Source organism: Chenopodium quinoa, unplaced genomic scaffold (genome assembly GCF_001683475.1).
Source record: "Chenopodium quinoa cultivar QQ74 unplaced genomic scaffold, ASM168347v1, whole genome shotgun sequence".
In the NCBI taxonomy this organism is placed as follows: Eukaryota; Viridiplantae; Streptophyta; class Magnoliopsida; order Caryophyllales; family Amaranthaceae; genus Chenopodium; species Chenopodium quinoa.
The window spans coordinates 259,082-278,300 of NW_018743828.1; the positions used below are offsets into that span (position 1 = coordinate 259,082).

Sequence of the window (19,219 nt, forward strand, 5' to 3'; positions counted from 1 at the left end):
ATTCCCCTCAATAAGTACTATCATAATATATATAACTTTTATAATTTTTACTTATGAAGCATTAAAGCTATTGATCGTTAAACTTTTACATTGACAAGCGTGATAAAAGAAATAGGTCAAGTAAAATAGAACAGAGGAAGTATATTGCTAGCTATGTTTAGACTTTTCCAAAACCTAGGACAGCCAAAGCGCGTGTTGTGCGCGGTATGGCCAATCTTTCGGCTTATTTTTTCTTGGCTTGTGTTTGCACTTGACATGGATCGGAGTTATTGGACTAATTAAGAAAATATATCTCTCTATTGCTTAGCCTTAATTTTTTTTTGGCTTGTGTTTGCACTTCACATGGAGTTAATTGTCTGCTATCGAGGGCTCTAATCTTTGAAGTTGTAGGATATTCTGGGGAACCTGATACAACAGGTTGCACTGGTACCCTTATTTAATTAGTGAAAAAAACAACGTGCTGACACTTTATATAGGAACTTATGATACTAATATAACTTTTGCGCTCATTGACCTGATTGGAAATAACAAGCTACAACATATAGTAGTACAGGGCACATCATCACAATACATAGTAGTTGCATTAATATATTATAGTATTCAAATACACATGATTTCACAATCCTCAAAAGTTAACAAACAATCAGAAAATGAACTCGGACTTAATGCTTCTAACAATTTGGTTTGCTGTAAAATAAGCTTTATGTAGCCCCATAATTCCCTTGAACCCTGCTTTCTTCCCCTTTTCACCGTAATTAGTTTGGTTTCCTTTCTTCCAAGTACATCTAGTTTGGCACAATCATAGATTAATATTTTCCTCTAGTGGTTTCATCAATGTCCTTTAAACACAATTATGTATGTGTAAGTCATTAATTTTGACCTTCACAAAATTGATTAAAAAAACCCCTCCTACATAAAGCTAGCAACAACCTTTCGTTGTCCAGTGACAAATGTTGTCATGTAATTAAACCAATAAATTACATATAAAAAATTTTAAACTTTATTATTCTATTTTCCATTTGATTTCTAATAAATTGATGGGTTTTAGGAAAAATTACAAAATTACAATAGGGTAAGAAGTTAAACAAACATTTTAAGGGATATAATGATCCATGCACTATTTAATATAAGAATAATCTCCTACTTTTTATAAGGTAGGGAGGAAGAGGGATTAATTGTAATCTTAAGCTTGAGATATACCATATCAGCCCTTTTCCTAAACTTTCGACAGAAGTAAAGGGCTAACATTCTTTTTTTTTTTTTAATAAAAAAAATAAGCACCAAAAGAATTAAAGTAATCACCGTATCATTATTCTAATTTTAAATTACGTGCATGGATTTATACATCAAAGTATCATACTACTACGTATGATTCAAGGGACTGAGTGTTGAGATACTGGGATTATAAATGATAATAAATTAATTTACTAATGATAGAATATTAGAATCTTATAATGGAGTGCATGAAAATCAAATTGCGCACTTTGTGGTTTATTATAGCATTAAACCATTAAGTATAGTTGTAAAGGCATTAGCCTTTGATAATTGCTTATCTTGTGTCCAAATATATCTTTTGGAATTTGGACCTAATCCCTCTTGTTATAACAAAATCAAACCTCTTTTGTTCCTAAATAATCCTTCATATAAAATAGGATACATCTGTCGATCTTTGAATAATGTTTAGAAATTTGAATTAAGATACCATATGTTTTAATTTTACTGTCAATATAAATTCTTAAATTATTTTTAAAATTATCATGCATCTTCATATACTCTATTGTATAAACATTTTTTTTAGGAAAAAATGATTTTTGCTACCTATCAAACACATCAAATTGAATTTTGCTACCTATCAAAACTTTTATTGAATTTTGCTACCTAACATATGCCCTTTTTTAAAAAATTTTGCTACCACTGAACGGAATCCGTTAAGTGGGTCCATAACGACACGTATCGTGTTATTATTGGCCAAAAAAATTAAAAAAATAAAATGAAAATAAAAAGAAAAACCTAAACTACCCAGCCACCACCCCCGCGCCACCCCCGTGCCACCACCCCCTTCCCCCAACTCACCGCACCCCTCGCCGAAACCACCACCCGCGTCGCACCACCAGCCCCAACCCACCCTCACCCTCCCCCTCCCCCTCCCTTTCCCGCAACTGCATCGCCCCTAAAACCGCTAAACCCAAAACCCTCGTCCCCAAAAACGGCCAAGAATCTGGCCTTAAAAGGCCGAAATCGGCCGGTTAAGGCCACTGAGCCCCAAAACCGGATGATTTCAGCCATTTGTGGCCAGATTCGTGGTCGTGGTGGGATCTAGGGTTTTAGTTTTGGTGGTTTTTGGGGGCGACGCGGTTGCGGGAAAGGGAGGGGGAGGGTTCAGGTGGGTTGGGGCTGGTGGTGCGACGCGGGTGGTGGTTTCGGGGAGGGGTGCGGTGAGTTAGGGGGAAGGGGGTGGTGGCGCGGGGGTGGTGGCTGGGTAGTTTAGTTTTTTTTTTAAAAAATTTATTTATTTTTTTTATTTTTTTTGGCCAATAATAACACGACACGTGTCGTTATGGACCCACTTAACGGATTCCGTTTAGTGATAGCAAAATTTAAAAAAAGGGCATATGTTAGGTAGCAAAATAAAATAAAAGTTTTGATAGGTAGCAAAATTCAATTTGATGTGTTTGATAGGTAGCAAAAATCAATTTTTCCTTTTTTTTATACGAGTATTTCTTTAATCTAATTTAATCTTTTTATGGGTTGTTCTCTTCACCTTATAAAAATAAGTTAGATAAGGTCAAAGGTCTAATAAGTTCTAATTTTAAGTGAGGTGTAATAAGTTTTAATCAATTCCAATAATAAGGTCCAATAAGTTTTATTAAGTTTTAATAAGTTCAATCATGTCTAATAAGTTCAATAAGCTAAGGTTTGACCTTATACAAATTTGTAGGGAGTTTTGGAATTTTGACAAACATTTTGGTATAATATTTCCTTCAATTTGGTAATTGAGAAGATTTAGGGCCTGTTTTATTCGGCTTAATTTCAATTTAGTTCAGCTCCAATCAGTTCAATTTAGTCCAGTTCCTAATTTCTTTCTCTCATAAACATGACAAACTTTTAAATAAAACGGATGTTCAGTAAATTACTGAACGTCCATTATAAAGTGACAATAAAATGTGCAAAAGTTACACTAAAACACACAAAAGTTACCCTAACATATATAAGAGTTATTTATGCTTCATTGATATATTTGACAAAAGTGACACTAAATTTGACAAAAGTGACACTAAATCTGACAAAATTGTACCCGATGTACAGTAAATTACTGTAAACCGGGTGTATACAAAAGTTTTCCCATAAATAATTCATTCCAGCTCTATTCAGTTCAGTTCACTTCAATTGTTTTCAGTAAATCAGAACAGACCCTTATTCTATTACAAGTTTACAACATTGCACAATTCAACACGACCAAGTTGAACATGATAGTGTGACATAAAAATAAGCGGAGATTGGCAGGTAAGTGTTGTGCTCATAAAATGGCTTGATAAAGTTTGGGCCTAACAACTGGTCGGGCAAAAGTTAATATGCACCCAAACTCGTCCCGAACTCATTTGAGTTGTTCAGCTTATAACATATATTGTATAATTTATATTATTAATAGATTAGTAATTCTAACAAGTCAAAATAAGTTTAAATCGACTACATTGTTATTAATATCCTTCAAAAAAAAAAAGTCAAAATAAGTTTAAATCGACTACATTGTTATTAATGATTCAAATAAAGTAAAGATATAGTCATGCCATTTTCTAAAATATTGTTCCAAATTTTTAATCAAAATCTTTTCCAGTTTCAAATTCTCAATGAAAGAAATAATAGGGACATTTTCTCTTTCCTCCAAAAGTTTTGTTCTCTCTCCTCTAAAATAACCCCCCCGAAACCTAGAACTCACCGGAGTTTTAGCACTGCCCGCGGCCGGTTCTCCGACGGGTTCCTCTTCCATGTTTTAATTTTTCTTTAGCTCGTGTTCTAGCGTTGAAGTTGAAGTGGAACGAGGCTGCGTCCACAATGGGCTTCAAACTCCGCTTAGTACTAACCTCTTCTCGCCGGAAAAGTTCTCTAGTTGATTTTCTGAGTTTTGTAGTTTTAAAGTATAGTTGCTTTGTGAATTGGGTACTAGAGGGTAGCAAGGCTTTTTCAATTTGGGTTTAAGGTTTTGGTTGACGAAACAAGATTCAACGACTAGCTCTAACGCCGCCGACTACGTGCGATCGGAAAGATCGAGTTGGTAAAGCTCGTTAATATGTTTGCCGAAATTTGTTTGATCGTTGTCCTCCAAAGCATTCTCCAAGTTCAAAGGAAAGTGAAATACATAAACATAATGGTGTGTTCCACGTCGCATTCTCAAAGAAAAGTGGCAGATTATTCAAACCAGCAAGATCAAGTGTAGAAGGTTTTTTTTTTTTTGAAATAAAATTGATTCATAAATTAGTCATACGACATCTACAAAGAGATTTAGATCTAACAAATACATAATAATTGAATCAAATAAAAACATTATGTAAGCAAAGCTACGATCGTTGTTGCAAATTGTACATTCTTCATACCCTCTTTCATATCGCTGTGATTTACAGCCTTCTTTGGCAAGGGGGTCTAACGATCTGTTGTAGCCGTGCAGAAAAATTCCGTCTGATTCATTAGATTGTTGTTGAAATATTAATCTCTTTTTCGATCCCGCACAAAATTTTACCCATGAAACAACTCTATAGAAATCCATGAAATAAAAAAGCAAATCCTCCCTCAAAAGAGAGAAGAAAAATCCGGTCTTTTGAAGGAGCCAAATCTTGCTAAAGGGGAAGAAAAACCTTGTCTTTCGAGGGAGAAATATTCCTCCTAGAAGAGGAAGAGCTATTATAAACCTAAAACAAGAGAAAAAGCACAAAAGAAACAACAATTGAGTCTTTCCACCGGTAAATTCGATGGAAGCCCCTTCAAAATTCAACAATAGAGGCTAGGGTTTTAGAGAGAGAAGAGAGGAAAGAGAGGCTAGAAGAGAGGAAAGAGATACGTAACTCTTTACTCCCTCTGTAAAAGTTTTTTTTTTTAATTTAATGTATCTTCGTTGTAATAGAGGAGCTAGTAAGGCTCGTAGTTTGTAATACTTTTATTTTAATTTAAACTGTTGTTAAATAATAATAATAATAATAATAATAATAATAATAATAATAATAATAATAATAATAATAATAATAATAATAATTCCTGGACGGGTTGTGGTTGATGCAACTTATCGAAAGCGGGTTAAATATGAGGCTCGTTGTCAGGTGGTTGTTTAAGGGTTCATGCTCTTCTCCTTTTCTTCATTTGGTGAATTAGAGAATGAGTCTGTTGCGTTGCTTAAGCGAATTCAGAGGTTCTCGACGACAAAAGACATTGGAGCACGTGCTGCAGCTCATATTTTTACTAGGGTAGGCTTTTCTATAGCTAGAGGAGTGAGGGCCCAGATTGTATCTCGGCTTCCCACTAATTTATTGTAGGTTGTATGACTTTTTTTATTAATCTCAATAAAAAAATAAGCCTAAAGTTTAAAACAATGAATGAATTTTATTTTTAGACAATGAGGGAGTTTTTTTTTTTTTAATTTTTATTTATTTAATGGGAGGGAGTACTCTGTAATAATTTTTTTTTTTGAGACAGTACTCCGTAATATTTAAGAAATTATAATAAAATATTTTTTTTTACTAATAAAATATTATCTTTGTTAAAATAGTCAAATGATAATAAATGCTAAACAGAATAAAATTCAGCCAAAATTTATCTTTACAAAGTTTGGTTCAGAAAATATATTTATTCATTTATTTATTTATAATAATTACAAATATTCTCCCGCACACCCAAAAACCAATAACGAACACCCCTTTTTCCTATTCGCCCTCAACCTCCTTCTTCTTCTTCGTACTCCTCTGTTCTTCTCACAATTTCAAATTCAAACCCAGAAAATCCAAAACACCCAGAAAATCATGAACTAAACCCAGAAAAATTCCTTATTCTTCCTTAATTCTTTAATTCACCCAGAAAAATTCTCAAAAATAATAGAACAATGGTAAGAAAATCAAGGAAGAACATCTTCCTAATCATCCTCGCCGTTATCACATTCTTCGCCGTTCTCTCTCATCACATCTACCGTTTCGCCAATCAATCCCTTTCTCTCTCCTCCACCTGCATCTTCCGCCGCCAATCCCTCGATTTTCTCTCTCCACCACCATCACCGCCGCCCCCGCCGTCGAAACCACTTCTTCCATTACAACCACCGCCATCACCACCCTCAAAAGTTTTATCAACCGAAGCAATTTTAATCCCGGATTGGGAAGTCCTCGTAATCTTACCACCCGAAACACCATTACTTCCGCCATTAGAGAACAATTACCTCTGCATTTACCCAGATAAATCCTCAACTCCGGCAAAATTCGCCGGAAAACTCCCTTTCAACGGTGGTTTTTCCTTCAAGTGCAATTTCCCGGCGAGTAATCGGCGCCGTTTACCGTTTTTTCAACCGGCGTTAGTCCGTACAGAGGAGAGAGAAATTCTTGCTGGTGTTCTTCCTCCGCCGAAACTCCTGTTACGGTGGAACTTCATCGTATACGATTCCTTCACCACCGAAAACGACGTCGTTTTGCTCGTCAAAGGGGTCAATAACCGTCAAGGAAGCAGCAGACCTCCGTCAAATTTCCGTTGTGTTTTTGGACATGATTCTTTAACGCCCGTTAAAACTAACGTTACTTCTTCTAGTCAAGAGGTTTTCCGTTGCAATCGTCCGGGAATTACGGGGAGCCGTCCGATTAGTGTAACGATTGAAATTGTGGAGGATGATCGGACGGCTGTGATTATCCCATCGTTGGCTAAGTATGTACCGGATAATCAGCGCACGATAATGCAGTTTGAGAGGAAGTCGCTAATATGCGCCTGTACTATGGTTAATAATGTGGGCAAGTTTTTGAGAGAGTGGGTTATGTTTCATGCTAAAATTGGGGTTGAGAAGTTTATTCTTTATGATAATGATAGTGAGGATGATTTGGGAGCTCAAGTTGAGGGGCTTAGGAATGAAGGGTTTGATGTGAGGACGGTTTATTGGGTTTGGCCTAAGGCGCAAGAGGCTGGGTTTTCCCATTGCGCGCTTTACTCGGCCCGGATATGTGATTGGGCCGCGTTTGTGGATATCGATGAGTTTTTTCTCTCTCCTTCGTGGCTCGAGTCGCCGCGTCCGAGGGCGAATATGCTGAGGGAGTTGTTGCCGGAGAGGCCGGAGGTGGATCGAGTTGGGCAAGTGTCGATTCGGTGTAACGAGTTTGGGCCGTCCAATCAGACGACACATCCAATTGATGGGGTGACTCAAGGGTATACTTGTCGTAGTCGAGCGGATCAAAGACATAAGTCTATTGTTTACCTTCCGGCGTTGGATCACTCCCTTTTGAATGTGGTCCACCACTTTCAAGTCAAAGATGGGTATAAATCGCTCCAAATTGGAACAAATCGGGCTATTGTGAACCACTACAAGTACCAAGCTTGGCCCGAGTTTCAAGCCAAGTTCCGAAGACGTGTGTCGGCTTATGTTATTGATTGGCGAGTGACTATAAACCCTAGTTCAAATGATAGGGCACCCGGTTTAGGCTTTGAGCCTATTGAACCTCCCGGGTGGGCCCAAAAGTTTTGTGAAGTAATAGATGACCGGATGAAAGTGTTGACTATGAGGTGGTTTGGGAATAGTGAGTCCACTATGGCTTGGCAAAGTTCATAGTGTTGGGCTATCTATTCTTTTTGGTCACATACAAGTCTAGATTTTTTTTGCGATACATACATGGATGTGCATAAGAGATACTTCTATCAAATCTCATAATCTAGGAGTATATAGTATTAGCTGATAAATGGTTGCATGTCCCAAAAAATACAACAAGAAAACGTCATAATTAGTTGTATATATTAGTCTCTTTAAGACTGATCTCATAGCTAGATTAAAGGGAGAGAATAGGAGTAGGGAGTTAATTCACTTTTTTGCTTAATTGTTTTGTAAAGAATTGATTCTTCAACAAGGCTAATTAAGATTAAAGCTTTATCATAGTTTCCTGTTTTTGTCATTGTTCAATTGGGTTTTTGATTATTTAATCCATCATTTCAACATTATTAATCATTTAAATGTTAGAAATGTTGAAAACAATAATGAACGTGATATATTGCGTTGTAGTTAAACTTGGTTAGTAGTACTTTTTGGGTTTTTGAGGTAGAAAATAAAGTAAACTTCATTTATACAATACTCCGTAAAAACTTTGGTTCTAAGCTTCATTTAGCTTTTGGCCTTTTTAAGGTGTTTTAGATTCAAACACGAATCAACCTTCTAATTAATTATGTTTTTTTTTAATTTTATTTTTATGTGTGTTCTTTTTCTTTGGGTGATACACAAGCCAATAAAAGTAAATGTTACATAACCAACCGTTTAAAAACGCATAATTCTTTTTGTCAAAGAGGCTTCTGGTGTTTTATCATGTGGTAAAAATAGGTTTGTAATTGGCTTTTCAACAAGCTTTTTGCTCCTTTATAGTCAAAAAATCTGAAAAGGTGGGGTCTATATCATTTTACATAGCCAATTTTCCATGTTCACCGTAATTTATAAACAATCAATACGACAATATAATTTTATCAAAAGAAATAAAAAACTACGACAATATAATATAATCAAGCATTTTGCTAAATAAATTACATATCTATGTCTGATGTTTAATTCTTGCAACATTTGGCTTTTTTATTTCTCTTTTGATTATTCAAATGCTAATTTCATTATTAATATATGTATTTATTATAACACAGACCAATTGACCAGATTGGTAAATAAAAAAGAGCCTTAGCGACAATTTGGAAAAAAAAAATAATTCTTATGACAATTTGGTAAAAAAAATAACCCTAAGCGACAATTTGGTAAATAAAATAATCTCAGGTGACAATTAACCCAAAAAATACAAAAATTTCCGACAAAGTACTCGAGAATGCTTAATTTAGTTCGTTTTTCATGTTTTTTTTATCAACCCTTTTAATGGAAATAACAATTTCAAGAAAAAAAAAATGTTAAAGAATTTCACTTAAGTTTCATACCCCTTATTAATGAAATTCTTTTAAAAAGGGGTTAAAAAAAATTGGTATTGGGATTTAGCAAAAATAAAAAGGGGATGGCATAGTAATTCAAAATCTTAAATGGGAAAAATAAATTTAAAAACACAAAAAACAAATTAAATTAAGTTTTTTAAAGAGTCTGTCGACAAAAATAAGATTTTTTGGGCTAAATGTCGCCGGAGTTTTTTTTTTTACCAAATTGTCGCATATAGTTAGTTTTTTTACCAAATTGTCGCCGAAGTAAGTTTTTTTACCAATTTGTCACTAAGGGTCTTTTTTATTTACCAATCTGGTCAATGATGATGTAAATTCGTAATAAAATGATTTTAGGTCAAAACTATTAATACGAAGTATATCTCCTATTCCTTTCTAGTAGATCAATATGGAGTGTTATTATAGCCATTCATTACATTTTTTTTTTCCAATTCCTGTCACTAAGTATATATAATACATGATTAGTTGATGATAACCTCATAAAGTAAAATTAACATTGTTATAAGATTGGAGGCTTGGAGCATTGAATTGAATGGTGTGAAAGTTTTTCCTTTATTTTCTATTTTGACATCTTTGTTGTCATGAGTGAATTGAGTGGGAAAAAAAAAGCTTGTGTCGAAGTTCAAGATATTGGTATTATTGCATGTGCATGAGTTATACTAACGTACCATACACAAAATTATTAAATAAAGTAGAAATATTCAGTGGAATACAAACTATATTATTGGTAAAGTAACTAGACTAGGCTTAGGTAGTTAGGTGGATATCAGATGATCAGTTTGTTAACTGCTTCTTCTGTATTGAATTGGCTGTTAATTAACTAATTGTATCATGAAAAGCTCTATTATTCTTTCATCATATTCATTCAAGTATAAATTAATGGACAATCTAGCATTGGTTATGAATTTATGATGTATTATGAATAATTAAGTTCTACGAGTAGTAGTTTGACCAAAAAAATCGTGAGGGGTTGAGGTACAGTTAGGGTTCTTTTTTTTACTTAAAAAATGATTATTTTCTTCTATTTACCTTTTGGGATAAAGATTAAAGGCTATGTTGTTTTGGTATTAGGGAAAAAATGAAATAAACAAATTGGTTGAGAATTTTCTAAATTTAATTAATTCTAGCCTTATATCGATTGATTAATTGATGGGACGATATGATGCTTAAAAATTATTAATTAAAAATTAATGATATGTATGCAAAAGGAAAGAAGTTATATTGATACAACTTTGTATACCTTTCAATGACTCAATCACAAGGCAAATCCTTATTTCTAAATTATTTAATAGTGTAAATTTTCTCATAGTTAGAAGAGCATCGAGCGTAATACTTTTAATGAACTATACATCGCGTATCGCCACACATACTCAAGTGACATAAAATGCACGGGCTGACATGAAGAATACGGTGCAGTGTTCTATGACTTGACGCGCAGCCTGAACCATGGAACACAACCAGGCTAGTAGAACCGTTGAAAAGGATACATCAAAACAAATAAATATACACACCATATATAGTGAGTTGGGGATAATGTCTAAGGCACTAGAATGTGCAATCAATTCAGAACAAGACATACTTATGCGGCGTAAATTAAGGCAACATATATAGTTAGGTGATACTTACCTTTAACCCTATATCCACCTGCTGCTATTAATGCTGTAAATCTCATTATATCATTGCATCCGTCTTTATCATAACTGATTTGGTCATTATATCCTAACACAGTAACACATCAACAGTTTACAGTTTTGAATACGGTTACTTGATTTAAAAGAGCAAAGCTTAAGATAATACACCGCGAATTTGGCACCAAGGAAAAATATGATTACGACTTTATTAGCAAGCTCCTTGAATCTGCTACTGTAAATTCAAGATACCTGTATTAACCTTTAACACAATTACTTGGTACAAATTACAATGAATGTAACTCTCTCTTTCTATTTCTTTCTACATTTCTTCCTCAAAAGAGTCCTTAAGAAAGTTTGCGTTCTTTCCAAAAGAGGGAAACAAAATATTAATATGCGAAAGGAGAAGAGCTTTCCTAAATCACCAGAACTGTATAGTTTTCCCCAATTAAACTCAATAGTTGGTGAACCAATCTGTACAGCGTTTCACCCGTTTCTACTACCACTGTGACTGTACCAGCCAAGAGACTAGAGAGAATTTCCATAATATACCTACAACTAAAGAAAAGCCTAACATTGATATTTTAAAGCTGCAGGACTAAGTCTAGTTGCGGTGGAGAACCAATGGGCAAATTTGTACTTTTCGAACCAGATGCCTGAAATCCCTTATTGAGCTCCGCCGGATATGGGCGATCCCAACTTTCTTGTATGGATAGATTCTGCCAATATGGCATCCCATGGGTGACCATATCATTTTCGGAGTTTATCACGCCATTGAAGCTTCTTGAGGGATCAAATGAGCTTGAATCCAAACCATGAGGATTAAAGAATGATGATGATGTCTGCCTACCCATTGCTTCCTGAAAATGAGAACCTGGAGCAAAACTGCCACTGAAACCATTCATGCGCGGTTGAACAGAAGCCTGATGTTGAATCTGCAACAAAGGGCCAGGTCCCACCACCCCATTACCACCTTTCAGTGAAGACCATTCAAAATTGGAACTTAATTCTCGAGAATCCATTGGTTTTTCAGGGCAAGATGTAGTGGGTTTACCAGCCAAATTAGAATTTCTGAAGCCTGATGTCGACAGATGGTGTGATTCACTATTGAAGGAATCTTGTGACTGTAATGAGTTCTCTGGCAAACAAGGTAGTTGCGCTGATGACACCTTGCTTTCGCCAACCCATCCAGGACCAAACTCTACACCTGGCGGCAGAACACTTCTGATCTTTTTCGAGGCAACCTTCCAAACTTCAGGCCCAAGTTTCGCAGCAAATTGAGCCAGGCTTCTTGCATAGCTATTAGAATCTGAGGCAAGACCTACCTGCTTGAGTTTTCACAAGGAAGCATATTAGCTTAAAAGGTACTTAAACCAGGGAAAGTCAATATAACAAGAAAAAGTGTCTAAGATGATCTTAAATACACATACTGGAATTAATTGCCTCTCAAAGCCTCCAAAAGTAGCCATTTGTTGATCCTGTCCAGAATCAGGCTCACCAGAAAAGTAGTAAGTGTCACGCCTACTTTCATCTGAACCAAATGACTTTTTTCCATACCTGGATGACATTGATTTAGAAGAAGATCCTGAAAGCCAGTTGAGAAAAGAATCAGACATCAGTAATCTTTAAGATGATGAGAAAAGGTGTGAAAGAAGCTGTTTAACATAATAAACAAGAGACAGAATAAATAATGAGTATGAAGCAGCAAAAAACACACTTCATTGGATTACCTGAAAAATCAAAACAATTTTCAAGATAGCGAGGGAACCGGTACAAACTAGGTCCTTTCCTCAGATTGTAAGACCCTGATCTCCCCACATCCTCCTCCAGAGAAGCAGGAGTGGCTACTCGAGAAGCAGGTGTAGCACCTCGAGAAGCAGGTGTAACATCCCAAGAAGCAGGAGTAGCGTCTGATGATGACTCACGAACATTGCGATCTGGGGGTGAGCTTTGAAGGAGCTTTTTCAAATTTCTACTACCTGGTGGTCTACCTCTCCTGGGTTTGGCAGGTAGCTCAATAACACCACCATCTTGTTTCAATATTTCAAATTCCTTCTTTGCAAGTTCTTGGATAGCTCGGGCCTGAGACAATCACCAGCTTTAAACTAATGAACAAGATGGCCCAAAGAAACACGGAATTATGAGAGCTCTTACCTGTCGATGGAATACAGTTGAAGGTGAATTGTACTTCATTGCATTTGAACATATTAAATTTATGTCATCCTGTACAAAAATTCAAAGAGCTTAGTAACCAAACCAGTGGCTGGTAATGGATCCTTGAATACAAATCAATGCAGCCACAATCAATAGAAAGAACAGCATTATTTTCTTAACCAAATCTATCAGACTCTATTATAAATCAGGCCAACACAGCCTATATCATGCCAAATCATGAGCATCAAACTCAGGAAGGCATAGGGAACAGAGATTTATTCATCTAGAAGCTAATATGATAAAACATCATGCCTCTGGTTGTGCATATGTAGTACAGAAAAAAGGATCCCTGCACACCCTGCCCACACTGAGATTTAACTTAAGAGATGATAGAGCAAATAAAACTACATGATACAGATGCCCTCCCCAGTACAGCAACTACATATCAGGAGACAGAAGGCAGGATACAGATTTAGCAGAAAGAGATGCAATTCAAATAACAGCAAAGGATTAGCAAGGGTCCAAAGTAGATTGGCCTAAATGCGGGCTTCTTCTTCTATCCATAAACAGATGTGAAAAGGTTGTCATACATTATAATCAACTTAAGGCGAACATCTCAGATAATCAACTTAAGGCGAACATCTCAGATAATCAACTTAAGGCGAAAATCTCAGAGCAACACTAAGCACCAACTAAATGCAGTATATTCTTCCCATAAATGACAAATGCAATAACAGAGATGTTTACTTTAATGCTTCCTGCTTCAATAAGACGGTGTTGAATTGTATACCAATTTAAACCTCTAACTACAGTAAGTCTGTAAGAGTAAAGCATTTTCAAATTCCTTATCAGGAGACAGATAGATAATTCAAAAAGTCCAACCCCGCCAAAATATTATGCTGATTTATCAGTCACACAGGTAAGAAGAATGAGTATAAAGTCTCAAAAGAACATTGAAACCATTCAACTAACCTCAAGCTGCTGCAAAATCACATATAAGCCACCCAAGAGTTTCTTTCTCACTGTTTCAAAATCCATGGGATTCTCAATAATCTCATGGTAGTCCGGAAGCTGAAATCAAAACAACATTTCCAAAATCAAAAAACACGCATGACGATAACTAGTCGAATACCACCAACACGAGAATAACTACGTCCTGATTAACATTACCTCCTCTGGATCAACTGGCTCTGCAAACACGCCTCGAGTATCCTTCCTACAACGAGCAGCAATCACAGAACATCCCATAGTCAATAACAATCATCCAACAATAAAGAAACTTAAATGAATAAAAAGTATAGTACTCCATACATAAATAAATGAAAGGAAAAAAAAAAATTAAATTTAAAAAAACCCACTTTTGGAGTTTATCAAGAATGAGGAGCAGCAACTTTTTATCAGGCAAAGGTGTACTTGTTGAAGTTGCTGTAGCAGTAGCAGAAGTTGAAGGAGTGGGGCCACTTTCCAAAGCACCACCTAACATCCTCCTTGTCCCTGTCCTCTCACACAAGATTCAATTTACCCATTTTAGTATTCTCAATTATATTTTCACTAAATTCTTTCAACTTTTTTTTTTTAATTAAAAATTAAAAAAAAAATTAAAGATTTTGAAAACCCCAAAAAAAAAACCAAAAAGAAGAATGAAGAAGATTGAATAACCATTATCGTTGTCAGTCGCTTTCGAACGCTTTACGCCCTGCAAAGATTCATTCACTCAATTATTTATTCAATTATTTATATATTCAAATTTATATTTTCTACAACATCAAAATGAACAGTAAATAACAATAAAATCAAAAACAATCTTAAATTAAACTGATTTCGAGTACGGAATATTCAATTCTTCGAATTCTATAACACGACAAAATTCATACATTCCGCATAATTCGTTAAACGAAAAAAATAATTGCAGTAATAATAAAGTAAGAGAAAAAATAATGCTTTAAATGGAATGAAGGCGAACAAAATTCAATATTATCCGACAATTGCAGATAATATGGTGGGGCGACAAGAATAGAAAATTTAACAACAACAACAACACCAACATCAACACTCATTCAAAGAAGAAGAAAAAGGGGAAAAAGCCCTCTTCTAGAATGTTCGAAAAAAGCGCGAAATCCGAGGAAATTATCTGGGGAAAGAAACAAAATTCGATTCCAGAAACGATATAAGTAGAAGTAGAACAAGTAGTAGGTGATTAATTAATTGATTGATTGATTAATTAATCAATTAAATAAATTAGTTGATTAATTAATTAATTACCAAAACTAATTGGGTATTTAAGAAATTGCAAAATTCACCTGAGAAGCAACGGCATTGATGAATTTGTTGGAAGAAGAATTTGGGAATTGAACGACGAGTTTAACCTTTTTCTCAGCCCTGTCATCATCATCATCCACAACATCATCATCATCATCATTCTCATTATCATCATCATCATCATTTTGAACTAAATTATCGGAATCAATTGAATGATCGTCGGAATCAGAACCGTCGATAAAACGGGAGGGTAAATTAGGGATCCGGCGAGCGGATCGAGAACGACGATTAGGGTTTGATTGAGGAAAATGGGATTGGGAATTAGGGTTTTGTTGTTGTTGTTGTTGTTGTTGAAGAAGAAGAGCACGATTTTGAAGATCTGCTAATGAAGGCCGACCTTTCTTCTTCTTGAGAGGTGCGCCGGAGTTGAGTGTTGCGACGGCGGTTGTGGCGGCGGCGGTTCGTCGCACCATTGTTGGTTGTGATTGTGTAGACGGGTGGATGGAATTGTGTTGGGATGCTTTTACCCAACTTCGTCTTTCTCTTTTCTTTTTTTTAGTTTTTTCTCTCTCCTCTCCTCTCTCTTCTTTCTCTAATTGTTTTACTTTTTTTTCTTTTTTTTTTGTGATTTTTTTTCAAAAAAAAAAAAAAAGTGTTCATTTGATTGGCATGTGTAGTGTAAGTGTAACTTTTAAACTTCCTCTCAAGCCTTGTATTGGGATTTGGGAAGTGAAGTGGTATCTCTATGTTATGTCTCATCTTGTGTCTCAGCGTTATTAAAAGAATTAAGGGTAAAAAATGTAACATTTCTTGTTCAAGCTATATATTATAAAGTGAAATTGTATTTTCACTTTATGTCTCATCTTGTGTCTTGGCTTTGTTAAAAGAATTAAGGGATTGAAAACGTGATAATGTAATGATTTGGGTAGTAGTTGAATTGTTGTGACCTGGTCTAAATTAAGTAGTGAAATGGCATTTCCATTTATATATGTCTCATCTTGTGTCTTGGATTTGTTATATTACAAAGTCTTGAGGATTAAATTGTTACATTATTAAAATTTCATTTTAATAGTTGAATTGTTGTCATTGGCCTAGGGAAAGTAACGATGTGCGTAATATTCGCAACAATTAACTAAACTTGATCTGTATTTTGTTACAAGTGAATCCAAACGTTATCTATTGTTTCCATGTTATAGAGGATCAGAGTGTTGGATTGTGAAATTATCGTGGATCTGATTAATTAAATAGTTGAATCCATTCAGATAATATGTGTTTTTATAATATATTACTCAATAATTAGGTCTCTTAAGTAAAATCCTGTATAAGGGTCTGTTCTCATTGACTGAACACAGCTGAACTGAACTGAACTGAAATGAGCTGAATTGAACTGAATTAAACTGAATTTCAACGTATGAGAATAGGCCCTAAACCTTAACAAGATAATTAATAATAATCTTAGGGATTAAAGCAATTAGAATAACATTTAGATTGAAACCTTATCCACTGCATTTTATACTTGGACTATTTTTTAATCATGTTCAAACTAGAATTTGATTTTTATTTGGGAGACAGAGGATGCATGAATAGATAAAGAGTCTTATATATAGGAATATAATCAAGTTCTCATGACAATTAACAAAGTCTTTTTTTTCAACAAATATTAACTCTTGTTTTCTTAAGATTTCCTAGTTCATTCTAAATTGTTTTATTGTGTTTTATTGTTTTAGGAGCATTAAACTTTACATGCATATTTATACTTATTTTGATTCATTTTTCTACCCATCTATATGTAACCACAAGAAGGCATGGAAGAAGAAATCAACACTATGCTCCTTAAGGTCACCTACAAGTTACAACTCACTCTATCCTTCTAAGCACAACAAGAAAACACTTTTTTTTCGACTGCCTTTATCATTTAATGTTAAAATCAATAACCCATTTTGACGATGGTATATTATGCCGTCACAAATTAATGACATATTTAGTTGATTTTTACACGCTACTTTTAAACATTAATGATTGTTATTCGATTAGTAACATTCTAAAATTATTTGTAATTGTTATGAAATACCAACCTCATTTTACTATTTATCCTCTATATATCCTAACCATCAATAAAAATTCACACAAAAAAGTTTACGTTCACAATTTAGTCACAAAGAGAGCTAGAGAGAAAGAAAGAGAATAGCTAACGTACAAGACCAATTATCTTATATCTCATTTTATGTCCCATCTCGTGTCTTGGGTTTATCTAAAAAATCTTGGGGTTAATAACAAGAGATAGTAATGATTTATATCGTTTAATAATTGACTAGTCTAAAGTAATTGTGTGTGTGGTTAGTGTTATTAACCCAACACTATGTTATAAGGGATTCTAAAATGACACAATTTACATTATTTCATTTTGTAGTATAGACCTACAGAATCTTGGATTGCAAAATGATCTTCGATCAAATCAATTGAATATTGACACCAAATCGTGTACCACACGCTCTTCCCTAGGGTTGTGCACGGTGCGGTTTGGTCCGATTTGGATTTCAAACCGCACCAAATCACAAAATTGCCGTTTATGATTTTTTCAAGTCGCACCGCAAAATACGGTTTAGTGAGATGTGGTTTGCGGTTTTTCTACAATTTTTTTACCTCGCAAATAATGATTAAAACAAAGTAGTTTTATTTTGTGATTATGAAGTTATAATCTATAATAGTATTATTAAAACACAAGAAACAATATGCTAGTGCCATGTGTCACCGATCACTCAATATGGTTTAATTTGGCGCCACATCATTGGCTCATTGCTATGTGTCATCCTTATGTGTCGTCTTATAAGTCATCAGTCTAAAACTCTTCATATGTGTAACTGTTGCATTTAATTTTTCGTAAAATATAACTTCGAAGTAATTGCATAATAAATTACAATTAAATTGTAAAAAATTAATCACATACTAATGGTTATTGATTTCTTGAATGCTAATTTTCTTGATTCAATACCAGTTAAGCAATTATACACAAAAATACTTACAAGTATACTACTACAACATCTCTCTTTCTATACCCATATATTTTTTTCATTTATTTAATTTTATGTTAAACTTCAAGGTGATGTTTTCAAATTTTATCTAAACTTAAGATAACTTTTTCCATTTTGTATGTAAACAAAACCCGGGAAAATCGCCGGAGCCACAAAGGGCACAAACTAATGCAAATGTTAAAACTCATTTTTTTAATTATTAATCAACTTATACTAAAATATTATGTCATATTACTCTAAGTCTCTAAGAAGAAACAAAACTTGACCAACTTCAAATGTGATTAACAGTTCTAGTAAGTCAAAGTCCTACTCACATCCAACATCAAAATCTAATATATATATAAATAAAGTAGGCATTTTTCGGGAGCATTTGGCGCGCCACATAAGAAAAGGTATTATTTTGTCCAATGAAAAATTAGATTAATAATTTATTTTAGAAATAAAAAATTTACTCGCCACCTAAGAAAAAGTGACAAATAAGATTTAAGAATTTTGACACATAGGTAAAAACAACGAATGAGAATAATTAAAATTTAAATTAATTTTTAAAATCAATAATTATCTTCTCTAAAAAAACAAAAAAAAAAACTGAGTAATAATTATCTTTTTACATTTATGATGCAAATTTTTAATCGCAATTATCTTTAATCTCTCCCTAGAAAATATTGTAAAAGTTTGTTTTTAATAATGTACTCATCGAAACGAATAAAACTAAATCTCATATGACTAATTTCCCATAATATTTTATAGTTAAACGAGTATAAATGAGACTAACATTTTAAACAGAACGAGTATATTAAATAAACGCACAGACTTATTTTGATCAATAAGAAAACGAGATTTGTTATTTCTTTTTTGAATTAAAAATTTGAATTGTCACATAAGCAAAATTAGTGAATAAGGTTTGGGATTTTAAATTCAAGCGTCATATAAAATAAATAAATAAAACAACAAAAGATAACTTTAGTGTTAAAATTAAAGAATTATCTTATGATATTAGGAATTTTA

The 19,219-nt window shown here is 34.1% G+C and overlaps 2 protein-coding genes across 3 annotated transcripts; one reads left to right on the plus strand and one right to left on the minus strand.

The window, feature by feature from the left end:
• The first annotated feature begins 5,708 nt into the window (after positions 1 to 5,708).
• LOC110685503 (glycosyltransferase family 92 protein At1g27200-like) lies at positions 5,709 to 8,114 on the plus strand. Its single transcript, XM_021862035.1, has one exon. The coding sequence runs from the start codon at positions 6,086 to 6,088 to the stop codon at positions 7,778 to 7,780; it is 1,695 nt and encodes a 564-aa protein (XP_021717727.1). The 5' UTR covers positions 5,709 to 6,085; the 3' UTR covers positions 7,781 to 8,114.
• A 2,882-nt stretch (positions 8,115 to 10,996) lies between these two features.
• Positions 10,997 to 16,054, minus strand: LOC110685504. Of its 2 annotated transcripts, none has more exons than XM_021862037.1 (9): positions 15,221 to 16,054; positions 14,580 to 14,616; positions 14,279 to 14,414; positions 14,091 to 14,136; positions 13,893 to 13,991; positions 12,921 to 12,989; positions 12,497 to 12,848; positions 12,197 to 12,351; positions 10,997 to 12,091 (listed from the first exon to the last, which is right to left on the minus strand). In XM_021862037.1, exons 1-9 carry the CDS (start codon positions 15,650 to 15,652, stop codon positions 11,351 to 11,353), a joined length of 2,067 nt encoding a protein of 688 aa, XP_021717729.1. In that variant the 5' UTR covers positions 15,653 to 16,054; the 3' UTR covers positions 10,997 to 11,350. The 2 variants fall into 2 exon arrangements, with proteins under 2 accessions (XP_021717729.1, XP_021717728.1); XM_021862036.1 differs by having other exon boundaries at positions 10,997 to 12,094.
• Between the last annotated feature and the right edge of the window lie 3,165 nt (positions 16,055 to 19,219).

Bases quoted from the DNA above. Each gene is read 5' to 3' on its own strand.
- LOC110685503 (XM_021862035.1), top strand. From the start codon at position 6,086: ATGGTAAGAAAATCAAGGAAGAACATCTTCCTAATCATCCTCGCCGTT.
- LOC110685504 (XM_021862036.1), bottom strand. From the start codon at position 15,652: ATGGTGCGACGAACCGCCGCCGCCACAACCGCCGTCGCAACACTCAAC. The intron at 14,617-15,220 runs GTGAATTTTGCA...GAATCTTTGCAG, and splicing joins TCAATGCCGTTGCTTCTCAG to GGCGTAAAGCGTTCGAAAGC. The intron at 12,990-13,892 runs GTTAGTTGAATG...ATTTTTGTACAG, and splicing joins TGATTTTGCAGCAGCTTGAG to GATGACATAAATTTAATATG.